The 23,574-nt window shown below is 35.5% G+C and overlaps 4 protein-coding genes and 1 long non-coding RNA gene across 7 annotated transcripts; 2 read left to right on the top strand and 3 right to left on the bottom strand.

The window, feature by feature from the left end:
• Positions 1 to 972: 972 nt before the first annotated feature.
• On the bottom strand, positions 973 to 8,578 carry LOC141826490 (cyclin-dependent kinase F-3-like). 2 transcript variants are annotated; one of them, XM_074713741.1, is made up of 18 exons: positions 8,443 to 8,578; positions 7,480 to 7,866; positions 7,318 to 7,396; positions 6,365 to 6,433; positions 6,176 to 6,265; positions 4,974 to 5,112; positions 4,795 to 4,897; positions 4,633 to 4,685; positions 4,433 to 4,499; positions 3,220 to 3,328; positions 3,074 to 3,139; positions 2,913 to 2,981; positions 2,783 to 2,843; positions 2,608 to 2,712; positions 1,887 to 1,921; positions 1,680 to 1,725; positions 1,407 to 1,491; positions 973 to 1,332 (listed from the first exon to the last, which is right to left on the bottom strand). In XM_074713741.1, the coding sequence occupies exons 2-18, from the start codon at positions 7,485 to 7,487 to the stop codon at positions 1,188 to 1,190; spliced, it is 1,329 nt and encodes a 442-aa protein (XP_074569842.1). In that variant the 5' UTR covers positions 7,488 to 7,866; positions 8,443 to 8,578; the 3' UTR covers positions 973 to 1,187. The 2 variants fall into 2 exon arrangements, with proteins under 2 accessions (XP_074569842.1, XP_074569843.1); XM_074713742.1 differs by having other exon boundaries at positions 7,558 to 7,866.
• Positions 8,579 to 11,469: 2,891 nt separating this feature from the next.
• Positions 11,470 to 13,749, bottom strand: LOC141827461 (small ribosomal subunit protein uS7). The gene is made up of 4 exons (XM_074714712.1): positions 13,648 to 13,749; positions 12,739 to 13,010; positions 11,837 to 12,040; positions 11,470 to 11,749 (listed from the first exon to the last, which is right to left on the bottom strand). The coding sequence occupies exons 1-4, from the start codon at positions 13,705 to 13,707 to the stop codon at positions 11,695 to 11,697; spliced, it is 591 nt and encodes a 196-aa protein (XP_074570813.1). The 5' UTR covers positions 13,708 to 13,749; the 3' UTR covers positions 11,470 to 11,694.
• Positions 13,750 to 14,925: 1,176 nt separating this feature from the next.
• LOC141827768 (thioredoxin F-type, chloroplastic-like) lies at positions 14,926 to 17,535 on the top strand. The gene is made up of 3 exons (XM_074715090.1): positions 14,926 to 15,265; positions 17,130 to 17,229; positions 17,310 to 17,535. The coding sequence occupies exons 1-3, from the start codon at positions 14,961 to 14,963 to the stop codon at positions 17,442 to 17,444; spliced, it is 540 nt and encodes a 179-aa protein (XP_074571191.1). The 5' UTR covers positions 14,926 to 14,960; the 3' UTR covers positions 17,445 to 17,535.
• Positions 17,536 to 18,637: 1,102 nt separating this feature from the next.
• Positions 18,638 to 19,953, bottom strand: LOC141827328 (uncharacterized). 2 transcript variants are annotated; one of them, XR_012601664.1, is made up of 3 exons: positions 19,877 to 19,953; positions 19,361 to 19,794; positions 18,638 to 19,287 (listed from the first exon to the last, which is right to left on the bottom strand). It is a non-coding gene; the product is annotated as an uncharacterized LOC141827328 (long non-coding RNA). The 2 variants fall into 2 exon arrangements; XR_012601665.1 differs by having other exon boundaries at positions 18,638 to 19,250.
• On the top strand, positions 19,370 to 20,597 carry LOC141827327 (F-box protein At5g07610-like). The gene is given in 3 exon segments (XM_074714549.1): positions 19,370 to 19,801; positions 19,890 to 20,223; positions 20,226 to 20,597. Coding segments are annotated over 3 exon segments (1,068 nt in total). The 3' UTR covers positions 20,528 to 20,597.
• The last annotated feature ends 2,977 nt before the right edge of the window (positions 20,598 to 23,574 follow it).

The following is a 23,574-nucleotide window of genomic DNA, read 5'->3' as shown; positions in this document are numbered from 1 at the left end:
TAAATTTTAGATCCCATAGATAGAATTAATCACAAATGACTATACGTATATAGCCTAGGTTGAGATAGCATAAGAACTTAGAAAAACTTCTCTCTCCCAAGAACCTAGAATCAACCAATAATTATCACATCTCAATTATAACCTCACTGGCTGCGACATTGCCCCAAGCACAAAAATGCCCAAGGAGTCATTGTTATGGCAAAAGATGAAACCGTCATCTTAATGATCTTTTTAGGGTGACTCTACACACTTTGGAAGAGAGTAAATTATAGAGGACTTTTACTCTAACACAACGACCTTTTTGCACAAGAATAGCAGACATCCAACGAGGTATTTTATATCTATTGAGAATTGATCCGAAGACTCATTGTGGCAAACATAAGTACTAACTACGCCAATACATGGGGCCTCAAGGTGTCATTGTTGAAGTTTGGTCAAGTGACCATCTCCATTCTCGATATTGCATGCTAGCACCCCTACGTTATATTGGGAGATCTATTGGAAGTTGACATTTGCATGGACAAAGTAAAGGGGCATCTTTCATATATAATGTGTCTGTCTTAAAAAATGTATTAGTTACTCATTTGCCCCTTTTCTTATTCTATACTTTGGTTTGATTAACATCCCAACTAGAAGCAAAACTAAAAATAATTTCTTACTCTATACTTTGGCTTGATCTAATATCACAAGTGGGGAGCAAAAATAAAAATTAATTGTTTTCATTGCACCGATAGTATATTAGGACCAATAGGATGGCTAGAGGAGAGGGTGAATAGCTTTTCTCGCGCTTTCGTTGATTGTGTTCTTGTCTAGAAGGTTAGTTATGTAGCACAAAACAAAACATACACACTTAAGACAATAAATGAAAGACAATAAACAAAGAAGCAATTTTATATGGTTCAGTACTCTTTGGTTAATTGGTGAGTGAAAACTATGAAGGTACAAGTGAGGGAAGAGTGCACTGTTCTTCAATCCATGAATCATATCATTTACCAAATTGTCAATGTTCTATTACACTCACTGATATGTACAAGAGAATCCCTTATTCTGTAAAGCACTCTGTAATAAACAAAAACTAGAATTAACACTTTCCAGATCTATTCAGCCACTTAATCGACTGCTTTCCAATGTTAATATTGTGTAATTGTAAGGATCAACAAAGAGTAAAACAAATCCCAAAATGTGGTTTACTTGAATGAGCCAACATGTGGGATCGGCGCAGAAAGTGGCATCGTTGGTCCAAATGCACCATTGTCAAGCAAATTCGGTTGCACCGAAGGGAATGTGAACCCAGGCGACTGTTCAATGCTGATAGTTGATAATGGGGCTTGGCTAAGAAGAATAGAAGATCAAGAATAGAATTAGACATGTTGGGGTTCTTACGATGAGCATGACAAAGTTGTTACCTGCTCAGTATGTACGAAGATGGTAACAAAGATATGTTTGTTAAATCATTGATGTTGTGGTCAGTCGACAGCAGGGGCCAAAAAACTGAAGTGAGTCAAGAGCCAAAGAGTAAAAGAGTGAAAATTATCATGAGCTTAACACAAGTTGACTTTCATCATTTGTAGTTAAAGAACAAAAATGGCAAGAAGACGGATTTGAAACCATCCCCAATCTTTCGATCAAACGGAATTAAGTAGAGATAGAACAATTACAAATCCAATGATAGGAGCAACCTGATTGGCTAGAATGGTCATGGAATCCTTCGTAAAACAAGAAGTCCTACATAATAAAAAATAGTGAGGTAATCCTTGTCGCATTAGAAGAAAAAAAAATCAGAGCACTTAATGGCGATGCAAGTTTGTTCTTGCATCTCTACTTCCACTATTTTTGTGCGATCATCAGCAAAACTCTACTAACTACATAGAAAACTAATAACTTACCTCTCTTGGTTGCAGCAAGGCATGTTTCCCAGCATCTGCAATACCAAACGAAAGACAATTTAGAACTGAGGCATAAGGACTTGAATGAGATGAACAGGCAAAAGATAGAGATTTCATCAACTTAAATTGCATTACAATCTGGGGAAAAAATCCACCAACTGTTACGGACTACGAGCCATACGAGAGAAGAAAAAGAAAAATATCAAATACATACATATCTTACAAACTGAAGAATGTCAGCAGGATTTATCACAGTAATTTATCTACCATCAATCTATTCCAGGTGACAGTGTCCGTTTGATTCGAACAAACCCAACCAAATTGGACCAAATCATATTTTTTATTTGATTTTTTTAGAATTTAAAACTGAACTGATTTAGAATGTAGACTGAAGTAAGGCCTAACAGAATTTATTTTGGAAATTGAATTAGCATCCAAGCATCATTTGTTTTTGACATATACTTGGTTTAGTTTACAATTAACCAAAAGAAACTGAATCTAAATATTGTTATGCTTAGATCAACCTGTACATAGTCAAATTTTCTGATTTGGTTCAATTTTTTCAGTTTCAAACTAATAATAGACAACCTAATTCAAGGATCAACAAGCTACATGTATTTAGATTGTGGTAAACCAAAACGTTCATCTTTGCAAGAATATTAAAGTTCAAAGAAACATCGTCAAATTTACAACAACACCGACAAGGATTATCTTATATTACCTCTCTCAGGAATACTAGGTTGGACTGCCAATGTTAAACCAAAAAAACAATCATCTGATTCCGTGCTAAAATCCCATAACTTTAGTTCCAGCTTTGGCATTTGTCCTATAACAATCAGAGTGGCAGTTAAGTTCACTAATAGCATAAGCGACTAACTCATAGTCACAAGCCTCACCAGCTTGTTTAATCTTTGGTTGAAAGGGATCTTGGAGAGGACATGGAACCCATGTGCCTACCTGGAAGATGTACAAAAATAAGGTCTCTCAGATAGAATTCAAGAAAAGATTTAATACCAGGAATATTACATGGAAAAAAGGATGCTGCAAGGATTGCTCGGCAGTTGGCCTTCTTTGTGGGTCCCAGGAGCATAGTTGCTGAAGTAGAGGAAAAACAACCATATGCATCACTCAGTGGTTGTTTTAAGGAAAGGCGAAGCCAAGTGAATGTAAAGTTCATATGAACCTACCAGGATCAAGTCAATTGCTTCCAAGCTGGCATTTGGTATAATCTCCGAGATATCAGCAGGTGGAAACTTTTACATGAAGTAGAAATTCAAGTTAGAATGGAAACAGATTGAAGAGAAATAAATTCTAATTACAAATCTGTTTCTACCTGAAAAACATTAAAATATGCAGAATGCGGGAGAAGAATGCCATCTGGCCAAATACTGCTATCTGGAGTTCCAAGAATGGTGCATATTCTGTATATTTGATCTATCTCACTGCGAGAAAAATGATAAAAAAAGGGCAGATAGTCACCATAAATAGATTGGCAAACTACTAATAGTTGCACAGTGGTACAAATACATTGTGTTGTCAGAAAATTGAAGGGCATATATCAGAATTAAGCACCATACTATGGTATAAAAAAGTTTAGTATTATGCATTGGAATTCAAGAAATACTGAAAGTACCTGCATGCCTTAGGTAGTCGAGTCCGACCACATGGTTTTGATATGTTTGACAAAGATTTAAAGTTAGTTTTATATTGTGATATTCATGGTGTGTGTCAAAGTGTGCAGGTGCAATGAGAAAAGTCTAAATGCGTCGAGATTGACAAAACATTTAGCAGATGTAAGAAGTCTAACAAGCATTTGTAGAAATTCAAGTGGATTGAAGCCACCTGGACATTTGGCAAAGGAAATCCAACATGCATTGCCAAAAGTCTACTAACAGTGTCACACTTTGAATGATAATCTATTCCATTCAGTTGACTGATCAGTCGAGTGAAATCAGTCTACTAATAGTGTCACAAATGCCATTATTAATAATAAATAAATAAATAAATAATATAAATTGCAAATAACTTTCGAATATCTAAAACTATTACACCTAATAACTATACTCGGAAATAACTACGTCCTCTACTACTTCTCTAAACAATCTACCAAATCTCATGCATGTTGAATATCATATAACCAGGGAATATCTTAGGCACTTGGTTTTCGCAATTAGAACACAACCCACTTCTCCTTGTCATCTTTGACACTTTAATAGCCTTTGCAAATTCCTTTCCCACCCATGGAAGATTTCCGAGTGAGTCAATAGGATCATTTGATTACCTTAATTTGTCACTTGATTTCATTTTTAGTCATTCATCAAATTAAGTTTGATATTTCAACTTGTTTAAGAAATTGGTAGGAGTTGGATTGAGGATACATCCCAATCCAACTCTATATATCTGTAAAATCGACCGAGTTTGCCAACCTTAATAATATATCAATAGAAGCACTTATGTCAATGAAAATTTTATAGATGCTCAAATGCACAAAGACAAAAAAACATAGAACCCACTTTCTTTTCAATTAGAAGTAGATATATGTTCACCTTTCACCCGGGAAAAGAGGAGATAGCATGAAAAGCTCAGCTAGAATTGTTCCAACAGCCCACATATCTGTTACAATATTGAGATAAAACAAAATTACTTTGAAAAGAAATAAATAGTCTTCAAGAGCCTAATAATGATGGAGTTTAAACTCAAGAAATAACAAAAAACAATAAATTGTCTGGTAGTAGTGTTTAGCTACCAATTGCAGGGGTGTATGACGAAGACTTCAATAAGACCTCTGGAGCTCGGTACCTTGACAGAAATAATCAACAATTAGTCAGCAACTTACCTATACATCTTTGCAGCAGTTAACATTTGCTAGAGTGTTAAATTAATTATATAAATCGAAATGCACTATTACCATCTTGTAGAAACATAATCAGTATAAGGAGGTTGTGATGTTACTTCCCTTGCTAGTCCAAAATCAGCTATTTTTATTACATCATGAGTTACCAAAAGGTTCTCTGAAATTAACAAGAAAATTTTGCAATGTTTATTATTTCAAATGATATACTTCAACAAAAAAAGATCGTTCAATACCAGGTTTCAGATCACGATGGAAATATCCATTCTTGTGCATGTAAGCAAGTCCTTGCAGTACTTGTGACATGAAGTTCCGTATCTCTTTCTCAGTAAAAGGATTTTGCCTATCTCTCATCACTCTATACAAATTATACTCCTGAAAATTTTAAAATAAAAGCAATGAGATCTTCAACTAGAAAAACTTAATTAGTAATACAACAAAACAGGGATGTAGAATTTACATACGGCTAAGCTCACAAAGGTACCATGAATGGCATCTAATATGTAAGAAGAAAACATTTGATAGACAAATGGAATACAAACTGTAACAATGATGATTTCTTATATCGCACATGTTATATGTTAACACATATAACCAAAGTCAGTACAAAATTCCCTAATGACTAAGCTTTAACCTATAAACTATGTAGACAACTATGCTAAAAAAAGTAAATTATATGTCTAATGAAACAGAATCCTCCATCTTGTAGGGTACCAAACAAAAAAATCCTAGCAGTCAGAATATGAAGGTAGTCAGAGGAGATGAAACCCTGCATATAAATATGTCAAATAGAAGCTGAAGACATCCAATTAGATGATTATCATGTTCATGTAACAGAACCCAAGTGTACCAACACTTGGAATAAATGGTTGCAGTGCAAGTTCCTTCTTAGTTCATAAAGTGCAAGCAGAAATATTAGATTGAAAGAGGAAATGCAAATCTCTAACTGAATTATATGTAGGGGTGGAAGCACATAGAGAGAAATGGGATCGGCCCCACAAAGAAATGGTAAACTAATGATTTGACTTTAAAAAGAAAATTAATGTAATGATTTTTTTTCCATAATATTTTTTTAGCTAACACTATTTATCAACCACAAGAAAAATGAACCAATGCTAATTTAAATTATACATTTATTATATTTTTATGCTTTAATTATTGCAACCATTACAAAATTTTCAGGCCATGCTACTAATTATATGTGCTTTAAACTTATAGATCAGTCTGGAGTGCCCTAATTTTCTCATAATAACAACAAAAAAAGTTGCACTTCTTGGAAAATCAAATAAAGTGGACTCGAGATATGAAAAAATAAATCAATTTCGAAGGTAAAAAATGTTCATTTATTTTACCCTCCTAAATCAACAATGGCAATATCCAGCCCGTCTGTGAGAAAAAACAAATGTTATTCCTACTTCAGGTGAAAGGTACTACTTACCATATGTTCAAAAATGAAGAAAAGCTCATGATTTTCTCTAACAATCTCCTTCAATTTGACAATGTTGGAGTGGTTCAACTTACGAAGAGACTGTCAAAAGCATAATACTTTGTTGTGCCATGACTGCCTAACTAGATCAGAGAAAATAACAGAAACACCATGATAAAGTTGTAAAATTTAACAATATACCTTAGCTTCACATAAATTCATGCACTCCTCCCAAAAGTAGAACTTTCTTTTCATTTTCTTGATAGCAACCTGACATTAGTTCATAGCTTTGTTTACCACAGAAATTCAACCACCCTTTACTATATGTAATAATTAGATCCTAAACCAGACCAAAAAATTAATTGAGAAACAAAAATAGATGTTAATTGATATAAGGGATTCAAGACAACTTCCACAGACCTAAAACTTTACAATGGATCTCCAAGATATTAAACAGAGAAGGTAGCGATCTAACATGCTTGTAAAATTATGGACATAATGGAAAAGAGAGACATTTTGGAGGTAGCTGAACTTTGAGAGTTTGCCCATTAGATTAAAGGGGTTCTCTCATTTGTAGATCAGCATAGAAACAGATGCCACAGGTACTAGCTCACATCACCTTACTATCAACATAGTATATGAAAATGGAATATCTTGTTCTTCTAGTACATAAGCTGTAAGTGAAGGCCTCATAAAAGATATAATAAATAAGAATTTTGCCTATGTAGAAAGCAACATACTGAAATAAGCACAAAAGTATTGATTAAACCAGAGCTATTGCCTAACAGAAGACTCAGTATATCTATAAGATCTCAGTAGACAACATAGAATAGCTGGGAAATCATGAGTTGTTCTTCTAGTTAATGTATGATGACTCAATCGACCACAACAAATTTTCTGCAGTTTCATGTATGTTTGTGTCTTGATTATGTATCAAAAGCCTTTATTTCCTCATAAAAACTTACACCGATAAAAATTATACAACAGTTTGAAAATAAGACGTGGCACTGTTTGGCATATCTTGTTCATGCATATGTGTTTGAAATTACCACACAATCTTTCAAACTTTAAATACATTACCTAAACCTAGCAAGTATATTATATCCATAAAAGTACTTCATAAAAATTCAAACAAAACTGCTTTCAACACTTACTATTTCATTGTTCTCAATGTTGAGTGCTTTATAAACATTCCCACAAGTTCCATCTCCAATCTCATTTATGAACTTATACCTATGATGTAAATGACACAAATAGTATATCAGCCTCACCGAGATAAGAGTTAGGTTCAAGAAATGCAACTATGATTTACTTACTTCTCCATTTTTTTCTTCACTGACAAACAAGAATAAATCACTGAACTTTCATAGGACTTAGAATAAGAAGCTCTTTACCATCTCTGAGAAGAATTTGACCAGCATTTAGGTACGTATCAAGATGCACATACTTTCCTATGCAACCAAAAGAGCCCTTGTTGCCATGAGATGAGTGACTATATATCACCCAGAACATGTCCAGCATACTTAGAGCAACCACGATGAGAAGCAATCCATAATTAACAAATGTCAAACAAGACCAGTGTGCAACAGCTCTCCCAGCACTACAACCAAGAAAATGTTCGAGCAAATAAATCCACCGAAACTACAAGTGAGTTCCATTTATAAGAAGATTTCTCCCAGCTTTTATAAACTGGGGCAATTGACCTGCAAATTTGAACAAGACAAAATTATAAATCCAACACAGTGAATATACTTGAAAAAAAACATTAATTCAACTATGTTAAATTCTACAGTTATGCAATCAATCATAGATAGGTCAAGAAAAGAGAGATATTACTTAATTACAAACAATAAAAAAGAAAATTCTGATCAGCAGGAAAGAAAAATCAAAATTTTCGTAAATCATTAATAGAATAATAATGATAATAATAATAAAGAGATAAAAGGAAAAAAAATTCTTGAAATGATTCATGTATTTATACAATAAGAAGCAAGCATCAAGTTACGGATTACAGATCAACAGAAACAAACAAAACCAAAACAATTAGTAAAGATTCGTTGGGCGAAACAGGACGCAAATAGATGCGGACCCAGCATAGTAGCTTTATCAAAAAGGGGGAGAAACGAATTTTGCAACAGGGGAGAATTAGAAAGGAGAGAAAAGGCATTGCCTTGTGCGGTTGAAGAAACCAAAAAAGCCGATCAAAACAATGCCTCGTCGACTCAGAATCCGAAACAAGTTAAACGCTAAAAGAAAGATAGGAAGCCAGTAACACAAACCATCATCAAGGGAGCGCATCAAGAAAGAATTTCTCAGGCTGATCCTTGCAGCACAAGGCGATTTCACACACGCCCGCTTCGATTGGAAGAACGAGGCGAGAGATTTGGAGGTGCGAAGAAGCGAGATCAATGAAAAATCAAGCAGTCGAGGAAAGAAGAGGGGGAAAACAGAGGAGACGGGCGGTCCCCACGCAACGAATTAAAATAAAACATAAATTACCGAATTTACCAACGAGGACCGACTGTCGTACCAAATTATTACTAATAATATAATCACGTGACTTTTTACAATTCTCATTTTAAATTCTCATTTATATCAATTACAATTCATATTAAATTATAATAATTACGATACAATTATTATAATATATATTTAATCATTATTTTATATGTATATTAAAATATTTATAAATTTACAGTACACATGGAACAGTAAATAAATAATATTTTTATTTTTATTTTTTTATATTTAATACTCTAACTTAATTCCTAAAGTTTAAAATAAAAATCTTAAATGACTTAATTGTAAATCAAAAATAATAAATAAAAATTAATTTTAATTTTACTTTTTTTATATTTAATATTATAATTTAATTTTTAAATTGAAAAATTTTAAATGACTTAATCGTATATAATGGGTGAAATACCATTGCGGTCTTTTATTTTTCTAATAAATTAGGTATTTTGAGTTCGGCTGATTAAATTCTTGAGTTGAGCAGTTTTCCTTATGAGTATGTTTAAAAATGTTCATAATTTGGAATTTATCTTTGCAATCTTCGTCGGTCTTATAAAATTATTTTAATATTGAAATAAATATTTTATTTATGAGGATAAATTTTCAATTTTCTTTTTGTACTTGGGTACAATTTGATGTCTATTTATGTCCTAATAGAGATGTTTCTTCTATATGCATTCAAACGTTTTCCTTTGATGATGATCAGTCGCATTGCGAAACTATGCGGGGTGATAGCCTTAATGACGGATGGCTTCGCATTGAGCGAATATGCGAGCCGTTGGTGGGCCGCATCGCGTGACGGTGCGAAATAAATTTGTTTACATCGTTTCCCCCTTTTTAAAATATAAATAAATAAATCAAAATACATATAGAAAAGCTGATTGGTGAAGAGAAGTTTGCTGTGGGACCAATTAAATTTGTGATTATATTTTTTTTAAGGGAAACATAATTTTAAAATATTGGCTATGAAATGATGTATATTCATCATGATTGATTGATAGAAAATTCAATCAATCATTTTCGAGATTAATTATTTGAATTTATTTTTAATTTTAAAAATCTTTTAAATTAAAATATTCAAATCTTTTCTTTAAAAAGACTTTAGATTCAAACAGAATAGAAAAATAATTTTAAAAACACTTCTACAATTTAGATTAGTGTTTAAAAATAATTAATTTTCAAAACTACTTGTTGAATAAATATGCAATACTATGAACGAGTAAGAAATAGCACACAAGAGATTTAACACAGTAATTAGTGTTGATTACGATGACTCCAACTAATTAATAATGGTCCAACTAAGTGAGATAATAACAAGAGAAAAAAAAGTGAAATAAAAAAGAAAAGAAATAAATATTAAAAATAAAATTAGATTTATACCAAATTAATGTTTGTTGCATTCTCAATGACCACAAAAGCATTCATTTTTTTTTTTTAAGTTATGAGCTATAGATATTTTTTTATTAAGGCATCTTGCTTTTTGAATTGATTAATTTTAAAAATGATAAATTTGATTTTATAAAAAAATTTTATTGATCATCAGATAAATTAAAAAATAAGAATGACATGTCCCTCCACAACCAATATTTCAAAGTTGTTTTATGGAGAAAATTAATTTGCAATGTAAGTTAGAAAAGTTATTAATGACCTTAAAGAGTTCAAATTTATCTTAAATTTATATCTAATAATCTTATTAATCCATCCATATTCTTATTTTCAAATTTAGAGTCTTTATATAAAAAAAAATCAATTACAAGAGAACCTTGATCAACAAATAAAAATCTAATTTTTTAATAGTTTATTATAAGAAAAAATAAAATAAAAATAAAATCACCAGAGCTATTTTGATCAAAAGCAGCAATAAGGGATGCTACTTTACACAAAGCAGCACAATGGTGGTATTTTTTAATTAAAGTAGATGATTTTTTATTTTTTTTATTTTCTTTGTTCCTTTTATTTCATATTTTTCCTTTTTTTCTCTGTAATTAGTTAGTTATTTATTTTTTAAAAATAGAGTTTTATTTTTATTAAAATTCTCTTATAACTTTTAGTTTTTTTATTAAAACTCTAAATTTAAAAATAAGAGCACGAATGAATTCAGACCTCATCAGGGACTATCAATAACTTTTAATCAAAATTTATTAATGAGATTTAAAAGGATTAAATTTTGAAAAATATATATTCAAAGTATGAGCATAAACTATTAATTTGACAAAAAAATTATTTTATTTTTATTTTTTGTATTTCCTTTTTTTTTTCTTCTAATTAGTTATTAAAAAATAAAGTTTTTATTTCTCTTATTAAAGTTTCTTATAATTTTTAAAATTTCAAATTTAAAAATAAGAAATCCTAACAACACAAATTTAAAATAAATCAAGCTCTTCATTTTTAGTTAAAACTCATTCAAAAATAAAAATAAAATAAAGTCAAAAGGACTATCAATAGCTTTTCATAAAAATATTTTAATGAAATAATTAAAATTTTTTTACTTTCATTTGCCTAAACCCCAAACTCATTTTTCGTATTTAGAATGCCTTTTTATTAAAAAAGCATCACTTTTTTATTTATTATCAAAATAACATTCTATACATACAATTATAACTACTACAATATAATATTAACAAATATGAATAAAAAATAAAATACTCATATTATAACAATTATAATTATAATTATTATAATATAAATTAAAATATTCATATTAAATTGATCTCATAATTACTATAAGGCTTCAATTTTTACCCAAAGTTTAAAAAGTAACTATACATATGCCAAAACTTTAACATTCCCAGCAAAAAGAGTGAAAAAGCAATAATTAGTCAGAATCCAATATTTAGTCCAACATCAATGTCTCCAACTTAGCAAAAACAAATAAACGTTTAAACACTCGTTTAGCTTAAGATACAGCCAAGTCTACCAAGAAATTTTAGTAGCACATAAACAACTGAAAAAAAAAATTTAAAGTGATCAAGGAAAAAGCATAAATTTGGAGCATCATATAAACTTGCAAGATATGCTCAACGGTTTGCCTTGGCCACACGCTCAATCTCATCCTTTTTCTTGATAGCATAGCTGTTAATGCATGCAAAACATGAAGTTAACATGGAGGAAGAAGAATTCCAAGGAAAGAAAGACTTAGAGAGGCTCTTGAAGGTTTACCTGTTGGAAGAACCCTTGGCAGCATTAATTAGCTCATCAGCCAGGCACTCAGCAATTGTTTTGATGTTCCTGAAAGCACTTTCACGGGCACCAGTAGTGAGGAGGTAAATTGCCTGGTTAACGCGTCTCAGGGGTGAGATATCAACTGCCTGACGTCTTACAACACCAGCCGATCCAATTCGGGTGGCATCTTCTCTTGGTCCACTGCCGTTGCATAACAAATCATCAAAAACTTGTCCATTTTCAATTCTGTGGTATACTTAGTCGATGCACGATGCAAGGTCATTGTTATTTAATACTTCTATTCGAGCTCAATTCAGTTTGTGCAGTGGAGTGAAACTCATTTACAAACCATGATTTACCATGACTGACATAAATGATGTTAAGAATTCAGTTTGAGTGAAATATTTAAGTCGCAGCCAACACAACAATGAATTACAAATTGATGACTTATAATCTAAAGGATCAAAAGCCACCTAACGAGTTTAATCCTATGAATCACAAACTGGTGAGTTATAATCTAAAGGATCAAAAGCCACCTATCGAGTTTAATCTTGACCACTGCAACAATTCATGGAAAATTCACCTCTCCTTTTCCTCCCAACTTTACACCTTCCTCTTCCTTCCACAATATGAAACCAGTCTAAGTTGAGATTCAAACAAAGAACACTTTCATTAATGCTTCTACCAATCCTTACTCCTTTTGTGTTAAAAATATACATCTGATGTAGATGAAAATTTAGGTGACTATTCCACTTCTATTCTTTTGCATAGTCACCATATAAGGGTTTTACTCTAAAGCTTACAAAGCATAAAATAACTTGTCTTTAGAGGAGAGACTACAATAAATAAATAAATTTATAAATGTCTTTCAGTGATATTCAAGTTTAGAATCTGATTACCTGTTAATGATCGCATCAACAATAATTTGGATTGGATTTGCATCGGTAAGCAAATGAATAATTTCCATCGTATGTTTAATTATGCGTACAGCCATAAGCTTCTTTCCATTATTTCGGCCATGCATCATCAATGAATTTGTAAGCCTTTCAATAATTGGGCATTGAGCCTTGCGGAACCTCTTAGCAGAGTATCTTCCAGCAGTATGTGGAAGATATGTGGCATGCTTGGGTGGAGATACAGCAATGTAATCAGCAAGGGATATGTCGCTGACCTGTGCTCAGAGAGAAATAAGCAATCTCAACAATCCTAAATTATGAATGATGAATTGATATGCCAATACATAATCATGTAACTTCTCAAAAGTTATATTGTAGAAACAATAACAAAGTTGTGAGCATTAATAAAGATGTGTTGTGCAATCGACTGCAGAACATTGCGATAATCTTTTATTAAACTCCCTCCGGACAAAAGAGTATCATGCTTTTAAAAGGATGAACTAATCAATGAAAGGCCATCAAACAATTACTAGTAAATCGTTGCCAAATGCAAAACATGAGCGAACTGTCTTCAGTTTATTTACACGTATAAAATGCTCGAACACCCGAACGCCCCTTCACCGATGTCATATTGATATTCATGTAAACTAATCGTGTTCAAAAAGGGTTGCAGAATAACAAAAGATCGAGGAAAAAAAAGCCTTTCAGAACGGAAAGGATAATAACAAAAAAAAAAATAGAGACGTAATCGGTAATAAAAAAGGACGAACTGATTACTTCTTCGCCTAAACAAGATCAAACAACGGGCTGGGGGAAGCTAGCAAACGGGCAGGAAAGCAACGGGAAGCTGGGGGAAATTGGTCTAGCAAACGGGCAGGAAAGCAACGGGAAGCTGAGGAGGAGAAAGCAAACCTCGACATCGTCGAAGGACCATCGATTGAACAGCTTAACCTCTTGTTGTTGGATCGCCATTAGAGGCCGGGAGCGGCGACGCGAGAGCAAGTGGGAACAGGAAGCAGCAACTAAGAACAGAAACCCTAGGTTAGCAGGCCATTATATATAGCGAAGCCAGATCAATATAAAAATAATCAACGGTGCAAGATAAATCAGATAATTGCCTATATGGGTGAGTAAATATACTCGATAATTTAAATTGGATCTGTCATCAAATGCCCCAAAATAATAATTATATTAAAATTTTATCAATCTATTTTAAAGTGGATTATGAACAACATGTCCAAGCTCACGACTCACGTGAGTTAACTGGTAGTGGGCTTGGATTAGTTCGCAGATTAAAAAAATTTATTTATTTATTCAAAATTTAAAATTAAAGTAGAAAATTCAATGAACTTGATCCGTCGAAATCATAATTCAAAATTAAAAATTTTAACTTAGGTTTAAAATTTTCAACTTTACTAATTTAAAATATAATCAAAATTTAAAATTTTTAATATTTTTTATTTTTTTATAGGCTCGTAGATTGGTCCGTCTAACTCATAACCCGTTTTAAGTTGGAGTTGGATTGGAGTTTTTTCAACTTGTAAAGTTGGTGGGCCGGTCCGTCTCACCCCGTTATATATATAGTTGGGTTTTTGATAGATTGATATGTCCTATCATAAGTTGATCCCGTTTGACAGCTCTATTTCTTATTAATTGATCCAAATTATTAATTCTAAAAGTGATCGATTAGACCCCACAAAAGTTTTTTATCGACACCAAACTAAATTGAGAAGCGTATATGAATCCTAGCGGACAACCAACGTTATAAATTTTTTAAACTCACTAAATATAATGTACGCTCTATTTGTCATTTAACTCTAGTTCAAAACCACTTCTTATCACCATCGTATCGTAATTTCGAGAGCACATTTAAAAAAAAAATTTTTGGTCCACAATTTTTTTTGGTCTAAATGGAACATTCTTGACTTTAAGTCGGAATTACATGCAAAAATCTACCTAAAAAAAAAAGAAAAAAAAACTAATTCATTTCCCCTCTTCTCCGTGGACGAGATGAACCAGATATCTGTGTTTACGAAGATAACCCCGCCTCTTGTGAACAAGCATATTACAAGCCTCTCAAACACACTCCGACGAGGGTATTATAGTCATTTCATAATCAATTCCCTGGAAGATCTTTTGCCGTTATTATTAGTTCATATCCACTCATCACTCTCCCTCACTCCGTGCCGAAGCCGCCTCCCCCATTTTTCTACCTCCATTCCTCAATGGCGCTTCGGATCGCCTTCTCCTCTCCCTCGATCCGATCGAACCCGTCGCAGTTGCCCTCTCCTTGGGCTAATCCCTCTCCCAACTCTCTGAATCGGTCCCTCAACTGGCACAGCCGGCAGTCGCCCCCTCATGGCTCCGCCGCCTCTGGCCAGAGAGGGAGGGCCTTCGTCGCGGTGAGGTCTAGCTTGGATACAGCCGTGCCGGTCGTGGGGCAGGTGACGGAGGTCAATAAGGACACTTTCTGGCCCCTTGTCGAGGCTGCCGGTGATAGGGTCGTCGTCCTCGACATGTACACCCAATGGTATATTCACTCCCTCGCGCATTTAAATTTTTTTTTTTTCTGGTTTCCATCCTGAGATTGATCCATTTTGTTGCTCTACCGCTGTTAAAGTGGATGTTTAGGCTTGCACAAAAATTTGTGAACAAAAGAACAACAGAGGAAACTAGACTATTGAATTCAATAATTCGTTCTAGTTCCATATAAAATTCGACCTCCTCTTACGATACAAGTTCCTCAATATGAAATCTTAAGATTATAAAATAATTACACACGGGATGCAATAGTTCATACGAAGAAAATTCTTAAGAAAACACAATAACTAGTAGAAGAGTGTCTAGTGTTCGTGTTCTAGTAGCCAGCATATTCAGCATCAGTGAACCCTTCAGTTTAGGGGAGCAGGAATAGAGGAGCTCTGTTGATGTAGTAGCACAGAGTAGCTAATGATTTAAAGTAAGGCTATTAAGTGTTATGGGGTCTGAGAAAAACTGACTTACTATCTGCACGCCATGTGTTATACCTCGACAAGTAACAATGAGATAAATAAGACTTTCCACTTTCCTTCGATATAGTGCGGAATCAGAGATATGCACTTGTCTGCATGACTGTACTTTACATTTTCAAGGTTGATATCAATCTATTTATTATCAGTCTCAGTTATATATGTTAATACAATCTTTACTGTAATATCTTTTAGAGAGAATTACTGTCATATTTTTGATATTTCTATATCCAAAAATACAATGTATGTGCAAGATTTTTCATCATATTGCATTTTCAGAACTATTTTGTGCTAGGATATCTGCATCTTGGCCTTTGAGAAACTTAACACGTAAGTTTTAAAGCCATTTATATGAATTTGGTTCGTCAACTAAAGCACTTGATCACAATTGTTTATGTTTCTCAACTAAACTCTCTGTAAAATATGGGCGGCTGTATTAGTCTACAAAAATAAGAATTTGAAATGTCACCTGAAATCATTGGCTTGACTGTTTGATGCTTTTTTGGCAATAAACAATATACAATATCATCCTGCAGTTCGACCAAGATACTGGATCCATCATCCGTAAATGTTTCTCATGAACCACATCAGCTTGTTATAATTTGCTTATTTGGGAGTAGGCTTGGTTGTATAAACTATTTCGCACCATTCAGGTCCAGTAAGTCTGGATTTTGCTAGCTAAATTAAGATTTATCAATTCTTTTCTTTATATTAAAGGCGGCCCAATGTACAGAATTCTTGTTCAATAGAGAAGGATACAACTAAACCATGTTTTTCGACAGTTCTTAAGTGCGTTTATTCTTAGCCATATATCTTAGCCTTATGCTTCTAAAGTGCCTCATCAAATCTTTCATTTGCATAACTTTTAGTGATAATCTTTATCTCTATCTCTACCACAACTAAATGCTAATTATGCACCACTGCGCCAGTATATATATACATTACTTTGTATTCATCTACACTGCTTAAATGGTTTCTCATCATTTTTACAGATTTTGAAAACACTCTTTAATTTCGTTAACTGCTATATTTTTGTTGTATATTTTCTTAGTGGCACCAAACATCCACGGTCCTCAATTGGACAAATCTACCTGCAATTTTTTGTTTGCTACTTTTCAACTGGTCAACAGTTTGATCTCTTCCATGGCTGGCCCTGTACTTATATATCTACTGTCTTCAATTAGTTTGTTTTGGCCATGTTCTAACTTCAATTGAATGTAATATAGATGAGAAACAGTAGTCTTAGGTTGCTTCCATATTCATTCATTAGATAAGATTGTGCTAAAATAGCTCAAGAAAGGTACTCCCAAGTATTTTCCTCACATCAAAGGTCTCATTTTTGTCAATTTACAATAACTTGACTGCTATAAGTATGTGTGATTGCAGGTGTGGCCCTTGCAAGGTGATCGCCCCAAAATTCCAGAAGTTGTCTGAGAAACATCTCGATGTTGTATTCGCGAAACTAGACTGCAATCAGGACAATAAGGTGTAGATTGGTCCTCTTGTTTCAAGTAATTTCGCTACATGTGCGATCCTTTCTCTGATTCTTTGCTATTCTCCTCGCAGACCCTTGCCAAGGAGTTGGGCATAAGAGTAGTACCAACTTTCAAGATCCTCAAGGAGGGGAAGGTGGTGAAGGAAGTAACAGGAGCAAAGTATGATGATCTAGTCCTCGCCATTGAAACTGTGAAATCAAGTTGATACCTTCCTGCCTGTTTGGCATTTCCATATAGTTCGCGTCTAATATACCATTGCAACATTTGATTAGTTGTGTGCATTCTGAAATTGACCATCTGGATTGGTTCAGTGGATGCAAAGATATCCCCAAAGTCTCCATTAATTGGACCGAGCACTAAGGATAGCACAGTAGCAATATGTAGGATGATAATTTGCCGTGTGAATCTGCCACCCTACTTCTACAAGTATGGAAGGTGATACATTCTTCCTCCCCGGGTTGACGTTTCTTGATGCTCTGTGTCATAGGCCTCTCCTCCCTCTCAATCTTTACGGTGAATGCTTTTTCAACCTTAATCTTAGTTGATGTTTCTTGACGCTCTCTGCCATGGGCCTATCCAATCTTTCAAATTTTGTGCAGTAGATGTTTTTTCAACCTCCATCTCAGGTGAAGAAGTTGATGTGTCTTTGACCTACCCATTCGATGTTGAACATCTCTCAACTTTTGAGTTCTTAAATTCTCAAGAAAAGTCTTCTCTTTGGACTCATCTCACTTTTGCACTAGCTTTTGTTTGCTCATTTTTTTGGGCCAGCGGAAAGCTCTAGAGCACAGCAGCATACTGCATACATCCTCAAATCGACTAAGATCCCTCTTTTTTAAATTGCCTCGAAATCCACCTTTATAAATAAATAAATAAATCTCAATTAATTTCGTTGACTATCCCTAAGATGATCGATCCGATGTCACAAAAGTTTTCCACTGACCATCAAGATAAATTAAGAAGTGTACGCAACGGTCAGTCCAGACGCCCAACATTCTTTGATTGTGCTCTCCATTTAGAAGAAAATTCTTACAAATATGTTGTAGTTGAAGATCGAATCGTAGATGGGGTGACAACCTGAATGTCCTACCGCAGCATTATTACATCGGATACGAAATCCACCTTTATAGGCTTCTATTCAAGCTGGATGTTCCAAATGGGGAACGCAATCAAAGGATGTTGGGCATCTGGATTGACCGTCGTATGCGCTTCCCGATTTTCCCTGGTAGTCGGTGGAAAACTTCCGTAAGATCGGACCGACCACTCCCAGAGATTGAGTCCATGAAACTGATTGGGATTTATCATTTTTTTTATTCAAGCTGGATGACGTTGATTACAGAAGCACCTCTAACCGTCTGCTCCACTTAGCCACGTCAGAATTCAAAATTCATTCGATAATTCATTGTAACTGAGACTTACAACAATATAGCAGAATATAAAGATACATACAAATGATAAAAATAAAGCAACAAATAAAGATTAATTACACCACATAAATCTCACTTTGCTCACTTCATGTTGCTTTCACAAGCTCATTATTTACTTCGTCGATTCTAGTCGATTAGTCAAGAAAACATTCTCATTGCTCGCTTTCGAACACCAATCGACTATCCAACAGAGATAGATTTCTATTGTTCGCTTCTACTCAATCCCTAATCGACTAATCATTTGATTAGGCATCGGCTGACCAATCAACAATTTCCAATCGACTGTTCCATAGAGATGAATCTGCCACTTTACTCTGTTTGGCCAACCTGCCGACTGATTATGTGAATGCAGTTATAAATATTTAGAAAAGAATATTAGTTTTAAGGTGCTGCCTCCACGCTTCAACATCTCCACCCGCCACGCCATCTCTTTCTCCTCCGTCCCTCTCCACCACCCCGCCTCCTTTTCCGCTTTCGAAGAACAGAGCAAACGCTCGCTTTGCGTGCGTTCGACAACCAACCGCCCAAGCAAGCGGGCTCTTCTTCCCTCGCACTCCACGCCACGGCTCATAACGCATCACCGCCTGCAACTCCAAGTCGTTATCCTCGTTTCCAGGCTTCCTCAACAATCAACATCTTTTGATTAACAATATATAGAGAGAGATCGATCGATCGATCTAAGTAGATTATTTACCTTGTAATAATGGCGAACGACGACGTATCTGTGGAGATCCTCACCAGGCTTCCCCTCAAGTCGCTCTTCCGGTTCAAGTGCGTCTCCAAGGCCTGGCACGGCCTCATCTCCAACGACGACTATCTCCGCCGCAGGCTGCCGCTGCTCACCTCCGCCGTCTTCTACCATTGCAGCGCCGCCAACAGAAGAGAGCCCCGGTTCGCGTGCACCTCCAACGACGCCGGCGAGCTCAGGGAGTGTGGGCTGGAGTTCTTCCCGCTGCACGGTAAGTCGGACATCGTGGACTGCTGCAGCGGCCTGCTACTCGCCTACTCTGCTACCAGCGCTTCCTTCTACGTGCTCAGTCCGATTACCAAGAGGTGGGCTGCGCTGCCGCCGGCGCGCAAGACCACTCTCCTCTCTGTCTTGGCCTTCGATTCCTACCATTCCAGGGACTACAAGGTACGTAACACGGAAAAAAATAAAGGGTGTCGAATGAATAAAAGAAACATCTGATGGGCCAAATTGAATTATTACCAATCCGCCGCAGGTGGTCTCCTTCGCCGGATGGCTCCCGCAGGGGTCGCAGATCGAGGTCTTCTCGTCCGCGACCGGTGGGTGGGCCGAGCGCCGGGTTCACTGGGGCATCGACTCCGACTCTCTGACCGCCTCCTTGCGCTACTTCGCCGGAACCCTCTACGTCCTCGCTTACCCCCACCACATCGTCGCCATCGACCTCGACGACGACGCGTCGCCCTGCCGCCTGATCGATCTTCCGGTGGGCGTGAAGCCGGGGGCGTGCGTCGACCGATCGGGCGGGCGGCTGCACTACGCGTGCGAGGAAGACGGGCGGATCAAGGTTTGGGCGCTGGAGGCCGGAGGGGGCGAGGGGGCGGATGGTCGCTGAGGTACAGCGTGGATGCGGAAGCGATCTCGAGGCGGATTCCGGGGGATTGGCAGCAGAAGCAGTTGCATCTGCTGGCGGTGCATCCGGAGAGGGACGGGGTGGTGTACCTGCGGACGCCGGGGAGGATCGTGGCGTATGACTTGGGGAGGAAGGAATTGGGGGAGATTTGCGAGTTCAGGAAGGAGGATGAAAAGGAGGAAAAGGAGAAGGAAAGGACCTACCTGGTGCAGATTTGGGTGTTTCCCTTCTCGCGCTACATGTCGGATTGCTTAGCCAGTTGAATTATTCTAAGAAAAGGGTTAGCGTGTTGTTTTCTTCACCTTTTCTATTAAAAGCATGAGTGAATTTGATCGATTTTGATATTCTACGCGCCTGTCTCGTGCGCGCCCTTGCGCGATTTGTAATCCATCGTCCATCACGTGATTGTGAGTCAGATCAAACCATCCAAATATGAGAATGCACAGTAATTCACCCACGCGACACCCGCCACCTCCGGCCACCCTCGCCTCGCCGTCCGATCACCGTCAGCCGTCGGATCAGACCCGATCGACGCACCACTCGCTGACACGTCGGTCGGCGTCGGATTCCGGCCGGATTGTGGCCGGAATTCAACGAAATTTGGCCGGAACGCGGCTTACAGTGGCACGCGGTGTTTTCGACCAAATCGCGGTCGGATTTCGACCAAATCGCAGTCGGAGATCGACCGGGGAAGGACCGTCGTCGCACCAAATTTCGTCAGATTCCGGCCACAATCCAACCGGAATCCGACGCCGGCCGACGCGTCGGCGAGTGGCACGTCGATCGGGTCCGATCCAACGCCCGACAATGATCGGACGACGCAGCGAGGGCGGCTAGAAGCGGTGGGGATCGAGCATGGGTCGTGCAGAATATCAATTCTCAAATTTGATATTTTTTCGGTTTTGATAATGTATCCGACATTTCAAATCAATTAATCTTCCGCAACTTAGCCTTTATCTTGATTTGTAAGCAAAGTCTATTTTGGAAGATCTTATCACTCTGGATCTGGAAGTAAGTCGTCTCTTCTGTCAGTTTAGTGTATATTTAATTTATCTTTCTATATATAGATGATTACGAAGTTATCTGAGTTTGACGTCCAAGATCGTATAATTTTTTGCAAGATTGATATACTCCGAGCTTCTTACTGCTTATTGGCCAGCGACATGCCGACATAGGTTCATCATTTATGGAGATAACGACAGCAACAAGCTGAGCAATTAATATTAATGGAGATGCTTGTAATTAACGAGATTAATGATTGAAACAACAGTTTGGCTTTTCATACTTCTTTCTTGGAGAACATTATTTTGATCAAACTTCTCGAACGTGGTCGAACAACTACCACCTAAAAAACCACTGCATCTGCCGGCCCTTCACACCATCGCGAGATTAAATAGAGCTAATATGTTGAAATAATATTTATTAGATAAGTCATCCCGATTGAATTTATCGTGTTAATCTATTTTGTCAAACAATTTAAATGATTTAATTAAAATTTTATAAATTTATTTTAAAATGAATTAATCTCGTGATTGGCCTATAGATTAAAAAAATTTATTTATTTTCTTCAAAATTTAAAATTAAAATAGAACCCTTAATGGACTAGTACTAGTGACCTTGACTTATATAAATTGCAATCCAAATTTTAAAATTTTAACGTGATTCATTTAAACTGTTATCCAAATTAAAAATTTTAATATTATTTTATTTTTTGATTTTTTAGATTGGTCCGTTTAACTCGTAACCCGTTTTGGATTAAATTGGATTGAAATTTTTCAATCCGTCAAGATGATGAATCAACCCATCCCACTCAATTACATGATGAGTTTAATGGATGTCAAGTTGATGGATTAACCATACTCAGTTATATGATAATTCTAATAGAATTCCATCCCGACCTATTTGAAAAAGATTCAAAAGTTTCCTCTTAGCCCCCTCGATCCTAAGATCAAGTTTTTTTTTTTTGTAGTTATATTAGTGAAAAAAATAAATTTAAGTTCTCGGTCCTAAGATCAAGTTTTTTTGTTTCTAAGATAGAGTTATATTAACGAAAATACTAAAAAGTTAAGTTCAAATAATAAATATTTTAATTTTTTAAAAAAGTAATATTCATATACTATTATGCGTATTAAATTATTTATGTTTGTATTAAAGTTAAGATATGATTATACATATATCAAATAAAAAATTATTAAATAATAGAAATCGAGCTCGTAGCATGATTTAAGTCCTTTACAAGCTTTGTTTGACATGGTCATTTGCGTGGCAAAACAGATGGTGGGTTTTAATTTTATCGGATGTCTCCAAAGAGATAGTTTAAATTTCTAATTTCATAATTCATGACTCGCCACTCTTCCCGAGTTCCGATTTAAATGAAATTTTAATTATTTTAATTTTTGACTAATTTAATTGATATTTTATGAGTTTAATTTGTTTGATTTTTATACGAAAGTTTAATTGGTACGGTTAAATAAAAAAAATTCAGTTATTACGGGTTTAGGGCCCAGCCTATTGGCAGAGTAGGTTATATGACAAAAACATTGCACGGACATAATTATCATTGACAAAATAAAACCGAAGCATTACATCCAGTAGTATATTCTTATACTATGCTATACTTTTCAGTTTAAAACTACAGAAAATAAATGAAAATTCACTGTATATATATGAAAACAACGTAGAAAGAGCAAAACTAACCTACTTAAGGATGATAATTCAGTCGCGCGCATTTATACAGAAGCAAGCCATGGTGTTGCTTCAGCAACCCTCGCGCTAAAGAACATCCCTTCGGCGCATGCCTTTTGAGTTTACTTCTGCAGAGTAACAATGCATCAGAACTGAGTACAAGCATAATCTTGGACTCACTTTAGCAACTGCAGTTGATAATAAAAATTTGAAATGAAGCAGATAAGAACAGAGATTCTCTTATTTGCCTTAATGTGAAGTAAATCACTACACTACAAAATTATCTCACTCACCCTTTTTCATCATAAGTAGTTTTGGAGTCTACTATTTCAATTTCGAATTAGGGGTGAAAATTCAAAACTAGAAAGGAAAAAAAAAGACTGGAATTTAGGAACCAGTGAATAGAGCTAGCATAAAAAACTCAATTAACTAATTATTCTAAGCATGAAATAGCTAAATGAGTTACGTTCTTTTGCTACATATGTCAATAAAATACTTTCAAATTTTCACAAAATATGACGAGGAATAGAAAATTCAATTGTAAAAATTTCAGCCTTGTAGGTTAATCCAGTAGCTTTTCACAGTCTTTTGTCAGAGGGTCTTGCACCATGTTTCTAATCTTACA

This window comes from Curcuma longa, chromosome 4 (genome assembly GCF_044706935.1).
Source record: "Curcuma longa cultivar G26 ecotype Majalengka, Jawa Barat chromosome 4, ITB_CL_G26_1.1, whole genome shotgun sequence".
Classification (NCBI taxonomy): domain Eukaryota; kingdom Viridiplantae; phylum Streptophyta; class Magnoliopsida; order Zingiberales; family Zingiberaceae; genus Curcuma; species Curcuma longa.
Note: the sequence above shows the minus strand (reverse complement) of the source record. Positions and strands in the feature narration are given on the sequence as shown.